The following is a 19372-nucleotide window of genomic DNA, read 5'->3' as shown; positions in this document are numbered from 1 at the left end:
AACGACTTACACTTATAGCTATGCAACAAATCCTCAGTGTTACTTTTCGTATTTCACGCATTAGCGTTTACTTTGAACTTATATGTTCTCTCTTCAAGAATAAATTAATAATTATAACAGCTTTGAAAAATAAAAAACTATTCTGGTTGCAGCTGCATTTAACTTTAATTCTCATATTATTTTCATTCATGAGAAGACATAAGACAAGGCTTAGATCTACTACGTCTGACGAAAGACTGATGATGATGGATCAAGGGCTTGAGGGTCTGTAGCCAAACCCACCACCCCTAATTGATAAATTTGTTTCGTTATCTCTATATGAAATAATCTTTCAAGAACTTTGTTTATTTATCTAAAATAATGAATTATGAAATAGCCATATCATATCAAGCAAAACAAGATAATGACAAAAAAATACACAGGGTATTTTTGTTTAGGGAGGTGAACGTGATTAAAAATATAAAAATATTTTTCATGTGAGACTTATACGTGAGTCAATCCTCATTAATAAATTATAAATATATTTCTTGAGAAGATTTTATGAATACATAATATTATGAAATGAATATTGATGCTCTAAGGATGAATTGAAAATGAAGAAGAACTCTCTCGAATCTCTTCATTTCCCATCCAATAGAAAAATAGTTTATGACAATAAGGACTTTGATTTCTAACCAAGAATATGTAAACTGTTGGGCGTATGAAGTTAAGAACAGTGACAGAGTAATTGGAAGTGTAGAAATGCCCAAGGAACTTGCTATATGCCTCCAAGTAAATGAGAAAAAAATGATGCGAGAGTTGTAGAAGTAAAAAAACGAGAATAGCCTTTTGGAGTCCAATATTATCCATAGTCTTATAAATACTATAAATTCGTACGAAAAGATTGATAAAAATGATGATATTCAAAGTCAAAATGACAAATGAATCCACTTGAATAATGATCGAATGATAATCGTGGGATATTTCATAAGGGACCAACCAAGTGAGTAGCCGTGTGCTTAATAATGACACAAAAACGATCCAACGGTGAAGTAGTTTAAATCGTGGGTACGTTTTTAATAGGGCGTCTAGTCCTAGTGCAAGTGTAAATCCGCTGTTAATCTCATAAAAAAGAATGTAAATAGAGATGACGTTCAGGATCAAATCGTTCACCCTCCCAAAAAATCCCAACATATGAATGGTAACTTTTAAAATCATGGAGATCCACGAAAGAACGAAATATCCTAGGAGTAATTTTGAGTTTAAATCCTTATCAAGGTTCTTGTAGCTATGATGGATCGCAATAGCGTAGGGAATTAGAGTGAGAACCGTTGTTACAATATCAATAATAACTTCATCCCTGGGGACGGGGACATTCGTCATTTCCGTAAAGATATCCTCATAGTTGGAGTAGTTTTCAAATGGGAGTAATGTTGTGAAATCATAGTCCTCCATGCTTCCTGGTAATAATGATGTGCCTCTCACTTATCAAAAAAATACGACTATTTCATTTTGATGTCAATGAAAAATGAGCAGTGTGTTTCTTCTTATCAACTTCAGGGAGTCATCACATGCATGTTTGATGTTTCTATCTACCCATAAACTTATATTTTTGTACATATGTAATGAAGTAATTAGGTACAAGTGCCATTTGATTATGAAATGGGTGACAATACAGGGCATCCCCAGGATTACATAAATACCAAAAACCAAAGCTGTTCACAAATATTAAATTTTTTGGAAAAAAAAATAATAATCAAAAATCCACAGCTATTCACAAAAACAGAATATTTGGTTTGATTCAGGTTATGAATAATAAGACATGATCACTAATAAATAGGAAGACCTATTTTTTTTCTCTTACAACCGATATTTTTTATACGTCTATAAAATTGTTGGAGCTTATAGCGGGAAACACCGAGTAGTCCATTAAAATTTGAACACTTTGAATTTTAAACTTAACAAAAATTAATAATATAGATAGAGGTTTGTCTTAGTTCTCTTTATCATTAATTTAGACGCCCTTAGCGGCAATGATGACTTCCAGTCAGCGGCGGAATAATGGTACCCGCTACAGATGTAGTCCTTTATCATAGCGTCCTATTGCTGGTTGAGAGTGACTTTGAGGGCCTCGGTGTTTGGATTACAACCACGACAGTCCCTCCCCTCGATATATACCTAAAAGTTATAGTCAAGGGGGTTGGCAACAAGGCTGTAGGGGGGCCCAAAAGTATCCAATAAGATATCTAAAGTACTCAAAAGATCAATTCAAAGACTATTCAACGGAGGAAATGGGTTCCTTTCATTGCTGGCTCTTTCCATCAACTTTTATTATGACTATCTGGACAGTCTAGTGTGAAATCCCGAGATCTATTGCATGGACCCTCATGGACAGAATGGTCTTGGTTTTTTTTTAAACTTGCTGACCCAATTGGGCCTTTTTGACAAAACACTTCTCCCTTTCCAACATTTGCTGACGGCGTAGACAGTGGTCCTGTAGAAAAAAATTGATTGGAGTTCAAATCTCAATTTCCACCAGGGACTACGTTTTCGACTGTTTTGGGCGACTATATTTTTGTTCTTGTCTGCTGTTGCGACGTCAAAGAATTTCCCTTACTATTGCTCAGTATCATCACTATATACTCTATTTTTATTTTCATTAGTCTTGGGTTTCGGTTTGGAAATCCTAAGCCGGTCTGAGACCGGTCCAAAGGAAAAATTCGGTCTAGATCGGTCAAAAAAAAAAAAAAAAAATTGGTCTAGACCGATTTTACAGATAAATTGTTTATAACAAAACATCATATGTTTTTCCAAATACAATCACGTTATACGATTTTAAACAGAGATAGCTCGGATTAATTATGATCCCAACGTCTCTTATATGTATTCAGTGTTTGTTTTAGAACTTATCGTGTACTTTTGAGATTTTTTTTTTGGAAAAAATGAAAGCCATTTGATCTAGAAAAAAAAATGGTCGCTCATAATATATGAGACCCAAAAAAATCGGGCTAGAAAAGTTCCCTTAGACCGAAACAAAAAAAAAAAAAAAAAATCGGTGCTGGACACTAATTTTAATATCATAATACAAATTCAAAATAATTATTAATTGTAATTTAAAATATTTAAATTCCCTACTCATCGTGAATGAATCTCTTCATTGTTCGAAGTCGGATTCTCCTTCCGAAAGAAAGAGTCAATCCAATGATAATGCAGGTCTTACAAATTCCTTACTTGAACCGAATTTGTCCCCCAATCATTCCCGATAAAGATAACACACAGGCAGTTAGTTTGTACAAAGGTATATTTATTTAATTAAAATGTTTATAAATTCATGGATATAAGATAGGTATATTATTTAATAAGGTCCTTGCATTCAGAAGACAGGACATTACTATTTAATAAAATAGAAAAGTAGGTATTTAAATGAAATATTGTAGATTGCAAGACCAGAAAAATATCAAAGTTTCAAGCGATGAGGAAGGTTTCTTGACATTGTTCCAATTTCCGCAATAAATCCATTTTATTCTAGAAATTTATCTGAGCTTAATTCGCATCTACTGATAATTCCAAATCATTATTTATCTGAAAGGAAAATATTTTGTTTAAAGATGAGCAAAGTAAAAATAATGTATTATCTACGAGGTGGTGTGAGAGTCTTGTGCTTTGGGACGTATCATAACTCTTTCACAGCGACCTCTAACATACTTATATTTTATTAATATATATATATATTAGCTCTATTATTTTGCAACTCTTTGTCGCTTTGTATACCTCATGCCCCCATTGATTTAACAACTAGAGCTGTTTTTGGGGCGTCCGTAGGATTATATTTATTTTTCCGGGGGGAAGGGGGCTTGGATGTTGGATTTTTTTGAAAAAACAAATCAAAAAACCAAAACTTTTTCGAAAAAAATATCAAAATATAATTTTAAATATTACATTTTTCGATAAAAAAAAAGTTTAAAAACTATAGCCATTCACAAAATTGCATTACATTTTGATGGAAAAAAAATTCAAAAATCCATAGCTGTTCTCGAAAAAAAAAATAAATTTTTTTCAAAAATCCAAAGCTATTAACATAAAATTACAAAAAATAAATTTTTTCTAGAAATTTTTTAAAAATTCATAATTATTCAGAGAAAATTAAATTATATGTCTGTTTTTATTGTCATCACACATGGAATTCAAAAGAATCGAACAGATTAGTAAAAAATTTAGCACGTAGACGTATAAAATAAACAATCATGTTCATATGGTATTTTTTGGGGCCTACAAGGTCATTATGAGGCTTTTTTTTACCTCTAAAGATTTTTTAAAAAAACCTCTTTTCACTTCCTTCTAAATTTATCTCTTTTTCTTTCTCTTTTAATAGAAAGTTTGAGATTTAAATTAATTTTTCATACTTTTATGTCAAAATTTAATTTAATCTAAAAAGCTATGGGTTTTTGTAAATTTTTCTGAAAAATATTTAATATTTGATTTTTTTTTTGCAAAACATTTGATTTTCTGTAAACAGCTGTTTTTTTTTTTGAAAAAAAAAAAATATTTTTATTTTTTTCCATGAATATTTATTTTTCTCTAAATAACTATACATTTTTGAAAATTTTTCTCCAAAAAATTTAATATTGGAAATTTTAGTATATAAAATTTAATTTTTTGTCAACAGCTTTGGTTTTTGGAATTTTTTTTGCAAAGATTTAACATTTGAATTTTTTTTTTTCAAAATTTCAAAATTTTTTAAATGTTTTTCGGTAAAAGGTTGTCACGATATAATTATTCAAGTTCCTAGTTCCGGTAGCAATATTTGTTTTTTTCGATACTTTTTCGACTAAAAATATAAATAATATTGCTGTAGACTGAAGATTTTAATCTAGTACAGCCTTACTATGCCAAACTGCCTAATCTAAATCCTTTTATCATCACTATGTATTTATTTCCATGTGTTAAGGTTTTGCCTCTTTAATATATTTAGACGCGAGCAACTGATTATAAATTTTCTAAAAGGATATTTTAATGTTTTTTAGGAAATAGATTTTGAATCCTTTAATATTTATGACAAATGTGGTTTTTTTCTTTTTAGGGATACTTAGGGCTACTACCTTTTTTTATCTTACAGTTTGTAATATATTCATGAAATGAAAGTGATAACTGAATTAAAATAATTGTATAATGAATATCTTAGGATATGTCAATTTTAGATTTTAAAGGGGGTAAATGGTTCGGGAGGAAGTTGACTCGAAGAGTGAAATTCAATGCGGTAAAATGACAGGGGTAATTGTCCAGAAGGGGAGGGTGTTCCCCCTCCCCGGTTCCTGATAATTCCTTGGTCAGATGCTGTAAATGTAATACTCTTGTATTGAATATTGACCTATTATTAAATCTTATTGATGGAAGACATTTTTTGAAGGAGTATCCACAGGGCTGAAGAAGCTGTATCTACCCAAATAAAGAAAATTGTACCTTGTACTATATATTTTTTTTGTCATGCGGGCAGCAATTTTTTCTGAATATCATTGGATTTTTGAAATTAAAAAAAAAAAAAAAATTTTTTGTACATAACTGGATTTTTGATTTTCATTTCCAAAAAAATCATCTTTGAATTTTTTCCCCAAAAATTGAATTATCTGTGAGTAGAAATGGATTTTTGAAATTTTTTTCCAAATTTTTTTATTTTTTGTCAATATCCGTAGATTTTTGAAATTTTTTAATTATTTTTTCGAAAAATGTAATTTTTTTGTTAGTAGCTATGGCTTTTTGATATTTTTTTTATAAATATGAATATTTAAGATTTAATTTTTAATTTTTTTTTCTAAAAAATATAATTTCTTCTGAATAACTATGGATTTTTTTTTAAACTATTAGCCTTCTTTCTTAATTTGTATTACCTTAGGATCATTTTTATAAGCAAAAGGAAAGTTCTTGAACGTCTGGTTTCTTCCGATATGGTCTGCATCATCTGCACTTGTGGCCAGACTAGAATTGGATGTTTCCGGGAGTAAGAGAGGCAGTAGTCCAAGGATAGAACCGATCAACCCCATAAGAAGGAACGGCATTGGTTTGTAAGCGATAGCCTAAGAAGTAAAGACATCATCAGACATGAGGTAACATTTTTATTAAAGGGATTTTTTACTGAATAAACAATATAAGGAGAGACGAGAGTTAAAACCTCTCCAATCACAAATACTATTGCGGATCCTCGACTCCTTAAATCCGTGGGTAATATCTCTGGTACTATTTGCATGGCACCATTCATGGTTATGGTGATGAAGAACCTTCCAATCATTGACACAATCATGATGATCAGGGGACTGAATTCAAACTCTGGAAAAATGATTAATAATAAGGATCACGCAACCTTCAAAAGGAGGATACTAGCTCCAAGACCTGCTCTTGACTTTATATATATGTATAAAAATATATATACATACACTGAAAAGAAATTGAATTGATTTAAAAAAAAAAAAATCATGGTCATTTTAAAAGAAGAAAGATATATTTTTCTTAAAAAGCCTAATTAAATGAAATATGGATACAATTTATTGGAAAAGTCCGTATACTAATGTTATAAAAAATATTTGTGTTTCTTCTAAAAAAACAGGTCATTTGAAAAATTGAAGGATGGTACCAACTGAGAATGTGGCGAATAATTGTAAATAATTAAACGCCGTCTATGTGTGAAGCCCGAGACTTCTACTAGTACTACTCTTGTTTTAATTGTATAAAATCCAATTATGGGGGCGTTAAAGTCAAATTCAAATTTGTTACACCTTTTCGGATGCAAGGGCATCTTTTAAGCACTTAATTTCTAAAAATATACGCATTCATGGGTGAAATGTAATTTTCGAGGAATGCAGGGGTTTTTGGCCAGAAATTAATTTTTTTTCAGAGTTTTTAAAATATACTCTTTCATCCAAAAAGTTGGATTAAAATTTAATTTTCTCATGTTCATGAATTAACACCTCCCCCAAGGTTAATAGAAATACAAGGTTATACCATAACGCGTGTACGACTGATGTTTGACTTCCACCACGCTTTTTAATAGTGATGTCATAGAATATGATTGGTTGTGTGTTTTGTCAAAATCTGTGTGCTTTACCCAACAGTCCATTTAATACATCCCATTGAAATTCTAACAATCCCGACTACTTGATGGTCTAACCTTGTATTTCTATTAACTTTGATTGACCCTACTATTACAGAAAATACACTCAAATCGTCCCTGGAGGAGGAAAGGCGTCAAAATAAAGTTATTCCACATCAAATTGCCCAAAAGTTTTTCATATTAACAACTCAGAATTGGATGAAATTTTGTATACTTGAAAAAATTTTATGAGCAAACTCCAGATTTTATTATTATTATTTTTTTTTTTTATTCTCCAGATATAGTCGGTTGAAAATTGCCTTTATGAGCGATTTGATATGGAATGACCCACATATATTTATATTCACTTTACCCACTAAAATGAAGGCAATCATCATGGATACACCTGATATAACCATAGACAATGATGTTGTCCATCTACGTCCAATAAAGTCTAATAACCAAATGACAATAATGTCTGCTGGAGCTTCAACTGCTGCAGAGATCGCAAATGAGGTGTATATACTAAAGTCCAAGTTGACTACATTTTGAATATGTGCATCGAAAAGTAACGTAACTGCTGACCTAGGGGATAATCATTGTTTATTATCCGTCGTCCTGTTTTAAAGTTCATATCATGTTGGCTATTGGTTTACCTAGAGACTTAAAAATTGTCGAAATCCGTGCGACTGTAAATTTATAAAAATATATTTGCTTGTAATATGCTGGATGTTAGTACTCGTATTAATAATCAATCATCCTAAAAACTATAAACCGCGTGAGTACACGCTCTTGTTACCTTCTATAGATTTTATGTCTACGTAAAATATTTTTACCACTGCAGGATGTCATTTTTTATGATACCACAGAGAACATTCCTTTATCCTTTTTATGTTGTTTGATCCCTTTGCAGAATTGTTAACTAAATTAAAAGGATGAAAATTGATGGAGGTTGCTTGATTAGTTATAGAGTAATATTCCAGTATATCGTCGCTTAGACTAGCGTTTCTCAAACTTTTTTTTTAATAAGGGGACCTTTTTAAAGTGAATATAATCTTAAGCCATCCAAGTGTAAAATGTGACTAAATATCCTTTTTTTTCTCTCTTTTTTTTAAGATTAGACATTAATAAACACTGCATAATAAATTTTAAAAACACATGTTTACAAACTTGTTTGGCCAACTTAGCGATACAACAACACAAGAACCGGACAATAAAACCAGAAGAACTCAAATGAAGTACATGAAGATTGCTGAGGCTCCATATCACAGTCAATCATGTCCAGTTCTTGTGTGGATTTTCTTTTTAGAAAACGATCCATGATTGTTGCTATGTAGTTCCTTGCTCTTTGTGAAATCAAATGTATTTTCGCGGTTAAATGATAAAACAATATGATGCACACTGCAGTAGCTCTGACCCCGGGGGCTATTGACATGCCTAGGCAATCTGTGTTTGAGGCATATTTTACAGTTAATTATACCGGGTGGAAACTTGAAACATTCACTTGGAAAGAAAAAAGAAAATAGTCTGACATTCTTAGATTACACATTTAACAAAAACCTTTATTTCACCTTTTTCTGATACAAACTGAGTAATTTTCGCAGTGTGGGTGGGGGCTCCCTCTTGCTGAAAGACAACGTTTCCGTCGAGGAAATTTGCGTGAACCACGGTAACAGATTGGATTTGAAAATGTAGATGTACATAGCTACAGCGAGCCTGTAACCCTTCAAGAAAAAGAGCAGATCTTTTTGATGGCGTACTTGAGGTGATTTGCAATAATGATGGTCTTTTTTCTGAACCCCTCCTTCCTCTCTATGGTTTCGTTGTAGACGAGTCTCTTCTTAGCATTGTAGATGGTCTTACGAGCCATTCTCGTCAGCTTGGCCACCTCTGTTGAAGTGGGACCCGCACAAAGGAGAGTTGATGCCCTTAGTCTGGAATCTTCCTGAGATGACATTTCTCGTGCGGTTAAAAAAATTCAAAAAGTAGCAGGTACGTGAGATACATGGCTACTTATAAACTTACAAACAGTTCCAATTTCCTTACACATAATCCTTAAAATCAACATAATAAGTGTAAGTTTCAAGTTTCCACTTGCTATATATCTATAATGAATTTAAAATTGTATCCTTTCATTTGAAATATTCATATAATTTATCAACATATAAAATGTCAGATTGTTTAATTTTTTTTCTTTTTTGTAATTATATGTAAAATACACGTGGTTAGTAGCTTTGTTTCTGCCAATTTTGAAAATTCAAGTGAAACAGCAAGCAAGGAGAGCTCGAAGCTACAACCAAGTGGCAAAACGAAGATTGCATGATCAATATTTGCCATCGTAGTGGTCTACGCGACACTTAATTTTATACTCTATAGTAATTACGCAGTCTCTATGAATTCCCCAATTGAATTAAATTAACTTGATGAATTCTGCGCTCCAAGCACTTGGTCGTCTCCAAGACCACTTTAAACGCGGGTAAGGAAGAAGGGTTCTGTCAAAAAGACCAAACTACACCCGGAGGAGTTAAGGAAATAAGCCCAAGCCATTCCTCTCAAGTCCATGAGAGCCCAAGAGATCTCGGGGTTTCACATTAGACGTCCAGAGCGCAATAAAAAAAGTGGACGGAAAGAGCCTTGTGAGTGTGGAAGAAGCCACTTTTGACACCAGTAATGAAAAAAAAAAAAACATCTCCTCCGTTGCAATATTATTTGTCTTTTGAACTCTTTTTGACACTTGTGGCTCACCTACAGGGTTGCCAAGATAAATCCTGACAAAATTCAAAAGTGGCTTTCTAAAATTGTAGACTAGATAGAGATATAAGCAATAAAATAGCAATTATTTGTTTGACATTTGATTATTATTTTATTCAATGTAACTGCCCTCAGCGGAAATCACTTTCTCGTTCCTCGCCCTGAAGCTCTTGCAGGTATTCTACACATCTGTTGTGGTGCATTGAGCAGACCTCCCTCTCCAACTTTCCCTAGAAGAAGTAATCCAACAGATTGCAATCGGGACAGTTGGAGCCAGAAATCGTAAGAGTTGGTCCTGATGAACTCTTGGCTGATTTTAGACGTGTGGCAGGGGGCAGATCCCTGTTACTACATGTAGGGCTCAGGGACGTTTCCCTGCACTCACAGAAGCACAATAGACATCAAGAACTCCATATACACAGAACAATCGACCTTTTCTCCCTTCTTGAAGAAGAAGAATTGCATTCAATAGTGAATATTTTCTCATCTGAAAAAATGATGGTTTGACCTGCATGGACTTCTTGAGCCTAGAGAGCAGAGTTTTGCAGTGGGCCAACTACTTCTGTAATATCAGTCAACAGATGATATTATACACAAGATTGCAACCTCTTAATTGAGATACTCGGATGCGAACTCAGCTCAAGGATACCAGTGTTTTTAGGAATTGAATTTTATCCGGATTTATCTAGGCAACCCAGTACAGTCCTGATTCCAACTTCATCGACTACAACTTTTGGATACATGTCAAGGGAAAGCCTGCAGTGTACTTCATCTAAACACCCAGGCCATCAAAGCCACTGTAAGCAAGTACTGGGATACCATGACAGAGGAGTACATCCGTAGCGGGTACCAGGCCTTCCTCCACCGCCTGGAAGCCATCATTGCGGCTAAAAGCAGCTACATTAGTGATCATGAGAGCTGATAGTCACAACTATTTATAGTATTATTTTTGTTGAAATTCTATTGTAATTATTATCTTGTTGAAGTTTAAAATTCAAAGTGTTCAGATTTTAATGGACCACTTGGTAATTGCATAAAACATGAGCATAGATGAAAATAATATATAAGAATTAATCTGTGGAAGTCCTCAGGCTAACGCAGTCCATTAGACTCTAAGGAGATGTGGGACATAGAAGCATTGCGCAGACTAAATATATTTAGTATTATATATTGCCCGTAAGCTAGGGTTCCGGCTACTAAGAATACACAATTACTCTGATACCCTACGTAAACAATTATTTTGCAGAGAAAAACGCCGAATACTATTTGGACGGTTGACAGAGATGGGAGTATCGCTAGAGGAAGAGTGTATAGTTACAAAGAGAGTATGTACAAAAATAAAAATGAATATTCATAAAAAATGTCTAGTATCTTTGTTAGGTCGAAGAGTTTTCAGACCTTTCGTGCGGTAGGAGCGAGACATAAATAACTAAAAAATTAAGGCCCTTATTAGTATTAGTGCATATTGTACGATTCTGGCCGGAGAAGATGAATTAAATTGCTACATTTAAACTAGCAAATGTCCAGGGGAAATATAGTAAATATATTTAAATGTATAAACTATAGATTTTTAAAACAATTGGCTGCAAAGGTAGGAGAGAATACTTAAATAAAAATATCATTAGGTTGTGGAAAAAGTAATTTCGTATTTCCCGCCTTTTTTAAACTAATTATATCTTATCCATTATTGGTCACATCATATCCTATTATAAAGTATTGTAAAGTTATGAGTGTAAACTAAAAACTGTTTTTGTATATTAATGCGTTTGGCCAATTCAGCCGTGAATTATTGTGCGTCAATATGGAGGTCTCAAAGGGAAGAAATTCGTCATATTTTACATTTTTACTATCTGAAAGGGATAAACACTTCGAAAGCGACCAAAATTTGCGATATATAGAGGACGATACTATTTCTGTTCGTTGTGCTCAACAGTAGTAGAAGCGATTTCTTTTCTCCTAATTCTGTCTCTACCGTGAACAATTCGACTGTTTGAAGCTAGCAATTGGAACAGAAGCAGCCAGCATTGATAAATCGATAGACAACAAGACATCACCAGACGCAAACATCTTTCCTACGCGCCAGAAGCTCCGGGAGTTCCGACGGAAGTTCTTATGCATCCGCCCTACAGTTCAGACCTGGCAACAAGCCTGAAAATACAAATTTGAAATAAAGCGAAAAATACGAAATTACTTTTTCTCCAACCTATTATATTTATGTAGCAACTACAAATAGCTGGCCAGGCTTCCATTGTAACATTATTCTCATCAATGGTCATGAGCATACATAAAAGTAATACTATCTACCTGTATTTAAAAAAAGAAGAAGCAGAAATTGAACCCTGAAAATTTGAAGAATATTTGAGAGAATAGCAGTTTAGCTGTCATGACGTAAATAAATAAACACAAATCTCACTCCGTGTCTAGAAAGGATTTAGGAAGGAATTACTCCTATGTCGATCCTCAATTTTAGTCCAAGTCCAAAAAAGACTTACTCTTATAACTCCCTAACAAATAATTAGAGGCACTTCTCGTCTTTTATAGGCTAGTGATTCATTTATATTTATTGTTCTCTCTTCAAGAATAAAGGAATAACGATGAGAGCTTCTGAAAATAAAAATAAACATATATTCAGGTAGCAGGTTCATTATAATATTACTTTCATTTATGGTCATGAGGCAAACGATAAATATATGTAATCTGTGCTATCATAAAAAAGTGACGTCATGCAGAATGCAGGGTAGAATTAATCTTAGAATCAGTCCTTGGGACTAGTCCTTAAAACTGTCCAGAACTGATTTTAAAAAAATACTAAAGTTGATTTACGTCATCAAGGATGAACTGTATAATAACTACATATAATGTATATGTATATAACTGAACTGGGCTGACCTGCCCGGGACTGCAGTCTTCAGGCCTAAATAAGGACTAACACAGCACTATCTAAATGGCGCATTTTGCCAAATGGTCTATTGCTTTGAGTAAGACTTTAAATTACATAGTGCAATCTGTCAGCAGATATGTCGTTTCTCAAAATGTAGCATATTTTTGTATGACATTCTCTCTGATGTCGGTTTTACACTTAGAGCAATTCTACAATTTTCACATTTCAAAGTATACCATTTTAAGAGCTTACCAAGTTAAGACGAGGATTAAAAAATTATTTCTAAGTCGTTTTTTTGTAACAAGTTCAAAAACACTTGTGATTCCAGTTTTTACATTGTCTTTTGCGGTAAACTCCTTTATGTAACATGTCTAGAAAAAATTATAATTAAAAATTCCACACATTTCTTTTAATGTTTAGGCTAACATACTTTAACAAGCTCGAAATCTTCATTCGTAATTCCTCTCTTGTTAAACCTTCCGACGGACTTTAGAACTTTAAATGCATCCTTGTAGCGTTCAGTTACAAGTAACCAAGAAAATGATTCGTAAAAAACGCTTAAATATACAAATATAATGTTATGAGATAGCCGCCTTTACATGAATTTCCATCTAATAAACACGACGTTACACACCGTGTTTATTAATATTTCCCTCTCACGTTGTTACTTTTATTGTATCTCGCAACCTAGCATTTCAAAGTAAAGAGAAACAAAGGCTAAAATCGTTTGATAGTTAACTGATAGGGCATGAGCGTTGTTCAATCAATTATTAGTTTGAAAACAAAGCGTCAGAGAGTGGTACCATCTTACGGTAAAATTATACAACTTCCTGAATTATATTACTATTTATTGTGAAATATAGGTATGTTACTCAATACTCATATAGGGGCGCTGTGGAGAAATTATGTTTGTACTACGAAGCTACATACCATCTAGTGGATAATATTTTTTTTAAATATGTACACATACATGAGTACAAATGTTTGTTTAGATTCGATTATTTCATATACGTTTAATAAATCTAGTACATACACTACGTGCATTTTGAAATGAGATTTTATGTGTATATGTATAACTTGATTTTGATTTTTTTTTTAAATAGGAGAATAGTAGTAAGTAATGGAACATTTTCATTTGACGTGAGGTTTGCGAATGTAGGCCATTTTGAGAAAGATCTAAACAATCTAGTTTTATAACAAATAAAAACCCTTTTTTATTAATAGTATATTTTCCCTTGACAAAAAAGTGTAACAAACAGGTTCAAAACAAACGCTTTGTTTAATGACTTTTTTTATCATTCTCATGATATGTTTATATATGGTTCAACCTTATCACATGAATAAACTGTAGTTAGAACTTAATTTAAAGGTAGAAGTTAAGGGCCTTGTAATATAGATGGGCCATGAGGAATTGGATTCACCATGTAAATTCAGATTAAAACAAATAATTATTTATTCATAAATTATTCGATTATTTTATTGATTATTAATAATTTTTAATTAGTACCAACGAATTTTATTTTATATTAATAATTTTCAATGAACATTGACAAAAAAAAATCGAATATTTTGATAGGGAAAATACATTATTAAGATATTACTGGATTTTTACTTCAATTCTACCTTTTACTGGATAGTCATACTTAACTCAAAGGGTCAGAGATGGACAAACTTTGCTTTATTGCTTTTTACTAGAAGAATTAATATTTGAAAATTAATTTGATTATTTATTTTTTTTCTAAAAATTTTATTTTATGTTAATAGGTATTATTGATTTTTTTAAATTTTCTCCAAAAAAAATTATCATTTGCAGTTTAATTTTCTGTGGAGTTTTTAAATTAAAAAAAAGAAAGAAAAAAATTCATCAACAGTTTTAGATTTTTGTAATTTTTTTTAGAATATCTTTGAATTCTCAGTCCTCACGTTGAAAACAAAGAAAATTAAAGCAATCAAAAGAAAAATAAAAGAACTACTTTTAAACAAAACAGTCTACTGAAATCACTAAACCTCGATTGGAAATTTCTAAATATACGAATAACCTAAACAAGGCATTATCAAGAAAAATAAAGAATTGCATATAATCAGATTTAATGTGTCAGAAGCATACAGACAAGTATTGGCCATCAAAGGTACATTCAAAGGACTAAGACCCATCTTTATAAATCTTGGGGCTATAATATCCCAGTTCACTAACAGAAGGTTAAACAGTACACTACAAACTGTCACACCACCTAGCGGATAATATATATTTTAAATTTGTTCATGCCCTATTCTTGTCTACTACGTAATTTGATATTTATAGGGAACTGTTTACATCTAACAAGAATTAATGTGAACTCCACCAATTAAATTTCAGAACACTTATAAGGAGAAAAGAAGCAGAATTTTCGACAGTTGACTACAAAATACACTCTGTAGTTTTTGTCATCGTGAAACAAAGCCCTGCTATCCAAGAAATGATCAATTTATGAAACGCACTCTCCTTCCTTCCCTTACTTTTCTTGACTAACTTGTGACTACTTTTTCATTCCTACTATTAATAGAATAGTTATAAAAGGGTATGTAGAATTGTAATGAAAGTTTTCAGGAATTTAAAAAAAAAACCACACACATTTTTTTAGAGTTAATTTTGTTTGAACAAAGTTCAAAAAATAAAAAGGTTTTTAATAATTATTTTTTTGTTCTTGGGATAATTTTGGAATGCACATTTTTTCTTGTATGGTCGAAATGATCAAAAAGTACTCTTCTAAAAGAAAATATTATTTTTTTCTCTCTTCTAAAAAGAAAAGGATACTTTGTCTCTTCCAAAAAAAATTTAACTCTCTGTAAAAAATGGTCAAAGATTTGTCAAAGGGCCCAAAACCACCTCCAAGATAAATCCTAGTCATGGCCCTGGTTGGGTATAAGCTTAATCCTAATGTTTAACACTATGCAATAAAATTCAAGTCTTGGAAGGCCCACCAGTTAAGTCGTAGAACACGAGAATGAAATGCCGTAGGTTGGGCCTTGAAAGCCTTTTTTCTAAGTCACATTTTTAGAGTTTAATTTCGAAATGAAATCACTATATAGATAGAAATAAAAGGTAGTAAGAATTATGGAAAACATTCCAACATTCAAAAATTAAATATTTATGAAGTTATATTGAATACAGTTCCTGCAAAATGTGTCTAATTATACGAAAATCCAACTAAATAATCACACATATTTGGATTTCTTTTTTTTCTCTTCATATTCTGTCCATTTGATCTATATTTTATCTAAAAAATCAATCTTATAATACAATATTAAAAGATTTTAATATAAAAAAGAGCTCGATTTTGATTTCTTTTTACAAATTAACTTTTAGATTTCTTATCAAATATTTAATAAATTTGCATGAACATGTTCGTGTTCCATGACTTAAATAATAGTGAGAGCACGATTCAAAAAAATTCCCGAAAGCAATTCTTTAATAATTTAAATAATAGTCGAAATGCACCATTTTGTTATTTGGCTTTATTTTATCTTTCTTTTTTTTTTAATTTGACAAATTAAATTTCAAATACTAAATTTTTCACATTTACAATTTGATATTTTTAAAAATTTCAAAAATCCAAAGCGATTCATAAAAAAATTAAGTCATTGTATAAAATTTTCTAAAAAAACCACCCGATTCTCGATGTCAATTAATTGTCCCACCACTATTAAATACAAATAATGCATGTGGGTTTTAGCCGGCGGTCAAAAGTACTGTTACATAGTGATATAAGTTTATATAAAACAGTGGCATTATTAATTTAAACATAAAAATTTTCCACTTTTTTCTAATTTATTGACTCAAGAAGATCTTTAACGACTTAATACGGGTCGGTTCGACTCAACTGACTCACTTCCAAACAAGAGAGATGAAAAAAGTACATAGCCGTCTTTCATAATAAAATACCATTTATTTTATGTCAACTATCAATTTCTACTTCTTTTTCCCTTATTAGTGTTCTCAACGTTGATTGGTTTAGTTTCATTTCCCTCTGTTTAAGCTGTGAACAATTCCCAAAAATTATTAAATAAAAATTATATAGTTGGGAAAGACAATTGGCATTTGGGCCTTTTTTCTGACTCTTTTTGGTGGAAAGGTTGCGAGATACAACTAATGTAATGACGTGATGAAGTATTATCAAACAAGTTGTGTTTCTGTGGCTACATAAAAATCAACTTCTGTCCTTACAATGGAAAGGATAGAACCACAATCATTTGAAAAAAAAGAACATGGTTAAATGTTCTCCAATATCCTATCCAGTGAAAGGCATAGGGCATTATAGTTCCTGGTATTGATATTCCAAAAGCAAGGCCAACGTTCCCTGTTACTGTCCGTTTGCTACAAGAAACAAATTCAAGGACTACATAAATATATGAGGAAAAAACTCTAGATATTAAAAAAATTGATTCCAAGGCATTATTAATTGTTACCCAAGATATACGAAAAATACAAAATGATCTTAGTAGCAATCCCCATAAAAAATCGTGCAATTGAAAAAGTGACGAGTCCATTTGTAAAGCCTAAGGAACTTCCAGATATAAAGAGTATACCTGAAAGAGATACAACACTCCAATAACGGCCAATGTAATCCCCTACCCATCCAAAAATACAAGCCCCAATCGTGGATCCCAAAAAGTAGAGAAGTTGAGTAAAGGGGCCCTTCCAAGAATGTTCACAGACCCAGTTAAACTATGAATTTAGAAAGGGGTTACAAATATATGGTAAGTTAATCCCAATCAAACATACTTCAATGGCTGGGGATATAAAGTACTCCTCTCTGTAATATACCCAACCGTATTTGCAGGAAGTTATATTCCAGGAAGGGTCTGGAACTTTAATCCCTTCTTCCAGGATCTATTGGACCCAAAATGAGTCATCATTTAATATTATATACACACTTACTTCATCGTAGTTGACATCATAGACGCGACATTCATCATACTCGAGGGATCTATTGTCCTTAAGGGGAATGAAAAGGTTCCTCAACTCTAGGGACGACTTATTCGAAGAGGAAGGGATGTGACAGTGATGCTGGGGCACAAATAAGTATAGATTTGGTGAGTAATGAGAGTAGGTATGAAATGCACAAATCAGGATGAACAAGATCCCATGAAGAGCCTGATAACGATTCCATCCACCAACCCATTCCAGCAAATCGTCCCCTGGATGATAGTCAGGACCATGAGTTTGAAATTTTAGAACAAGGTCTGCAGACTTGCTTATGGTATCTTTCTTATCTTCTTGGTCCTCCAAATTTTGGGTTGAGGCGTTCGGATCACGTCTTCGTGTCATCTGTAAGGAGTACGTGATTAATTCATTATGCTACAAAATTTGTAATCGTTTTATATCTTTTTTTATACTCATTGAAAATCCATTACTTTTAATCAATTTCTAAATTGATGAATAATCAAATGATTACCTGGTAGTTTTTTCGAAGTGTATATTTTTTGAGGATCACATTAACAATGTCTAGATATTTTTATTTCACTGATATAAACGAGTATTCTGTGTCGATAAAATAAAAATAGGAGATCTTATTTTACATACGAGTATACTACCTGTCCACAGCAAATATAAAATCTTGGTCGCTATGGAGGGAGGGGGAGTTATAAAAACATGGGGGATCAGCAGGTTTTATATTTTTATCTGGAAATAGGAAATATTATCGTCTTCCCTTTCATCACGTCTTCGTCTAATCCCGAGTATATTCATTCCTCCAATTTTCTCATTGGACATTGAAACCCCAAATTAATTATAAATTCATTCAGCGGTCATTTATGGCTGGGGATATGGGATTTTGTTATAGAAAGAGGAGAAGGGGGAATTGCGGCTAGGTCCGGCGATATTTACATAAAATTAAATTTTTTGGCAAAAAATTCATAAATTAGATTTCAAATATAAAATTTTTTGGAAAAAAATTCAAAAAATGTAATTATTTTCCAAAATATTTAATAATTTCTAAAAATTATATTTTTGGAAAAAAAATTGAAAAACTAATTTAAACTTCAAATATTAAAGTTTTTGGAAAGAAATTTAAAAAATTATATTTTAAATATTAAACATTTTGGAAAACAATTTAAAAAATCTATAGCTATTCACAGAAAATTTAATTTTTTGAAAAATAATTTGAATTGGAAAAACTAAATTAAATTTCAAATATTAATTTTTTTGGAATTGAAATATTTAAAAATCCATAGCTATTTACAGAAAATGTTGTTTTTTTCAAAAAAATTACTAAAATTATTATTTTTTTTAAATTTCGAAAATTTAATTTCAAATATTAAATTTTTTATTTTTAAATTCATAACTATTCACAAAAATTTTTTTTTTTTTTTGAAAAAGTTTAAATAACCCAGAGCCATTCATATACATTATATTTTTTGAAAAAATTGAATTTTCAAATATTAAATATATAAAGCAAAAATTCTTTTATTTCGGGGTTGGGGGCTATAGCGCCCTCCAGGCCCATAAATTATTGTATTACTTAATTAAGAGCCTGGTTAACATCAGTTAGCTCTTACATGCAGGGCTGCAGGGTAGGTGCCGTTTTTGATGGAGTCGTAAAATTTGTAACGACTCCGACTACAAAAATTATTATAATTATGTAAATCAAACTTGTTTATAATCTAGTATTAAGTTTTTTTTCTCTTTTTTAAATTGTTAT

General features: G+C 31.7%; 1 protein-coding gene across 2 annotated transcripts; it reads right to left on the bottom strand.

The window, feature by feature from the left end:
• Positions 1-3262: 3262 nt before the first annotated feature.
• LOC121119954 (organic cation transporter 1) lies at positions 3263-18283 on the bottom strand. Of its 2 annotated transcripts, none has more exons than XM_040714804.2 (11): positions 18128-18283; positions 17611-18000; positions 17455-17562; positions 17139-17397; positions 16897-17068; positions 13123-13249; positions 12945-13063; positions 7434-7645; positions 6110-6300; positions 5865-6050; positions 3263-3561 (listed from the first exon to the last, which is right to left on the bottom strand). In XM_040714804.2, the coding sequence occupies exons 2-11, from the start codon at positions 17998-18000 to the stop codon at positions 3523-3525; spliced, it is 1803 nt and encodes a 600-aa protein (XP_040570738.1). In that variant the 5' UTR covers positions 18128-18283; the 3' UTR covers positions 3263-3522. The 2 variants fall into 2 exon arrangements, with proteins under 2 accessions (XP_040570738.1, XP_071745633.1); XM_071889532.1 differs by having other exon boundaries at positions 17611-18030; positions 18128-18197.
• Positions 18284-19372: the final 1089 nt, after the last annotated feature.

Source organism: Lepeophtheirus salmonis, chromosome 6, assembly GCF_016086655.4.
Source record: "Lepeophtheirus salmonis chromosome 6, UVic_Lsal_1.4, whole genome shotgun sequence".
In the NCBI taxonomy this organism is placed as follows: Eukaryota; Metazoa; Arthropoda; class Copepoda; order Siphonostomatoida; family Caligidae; genus Lepeophtheirus; species Lepeophtheirus salmonis.
Note: the sequence above shows the minus strand (reverse complement) of the source record. Positions and strands in the feature narration are given on the sequence as shown.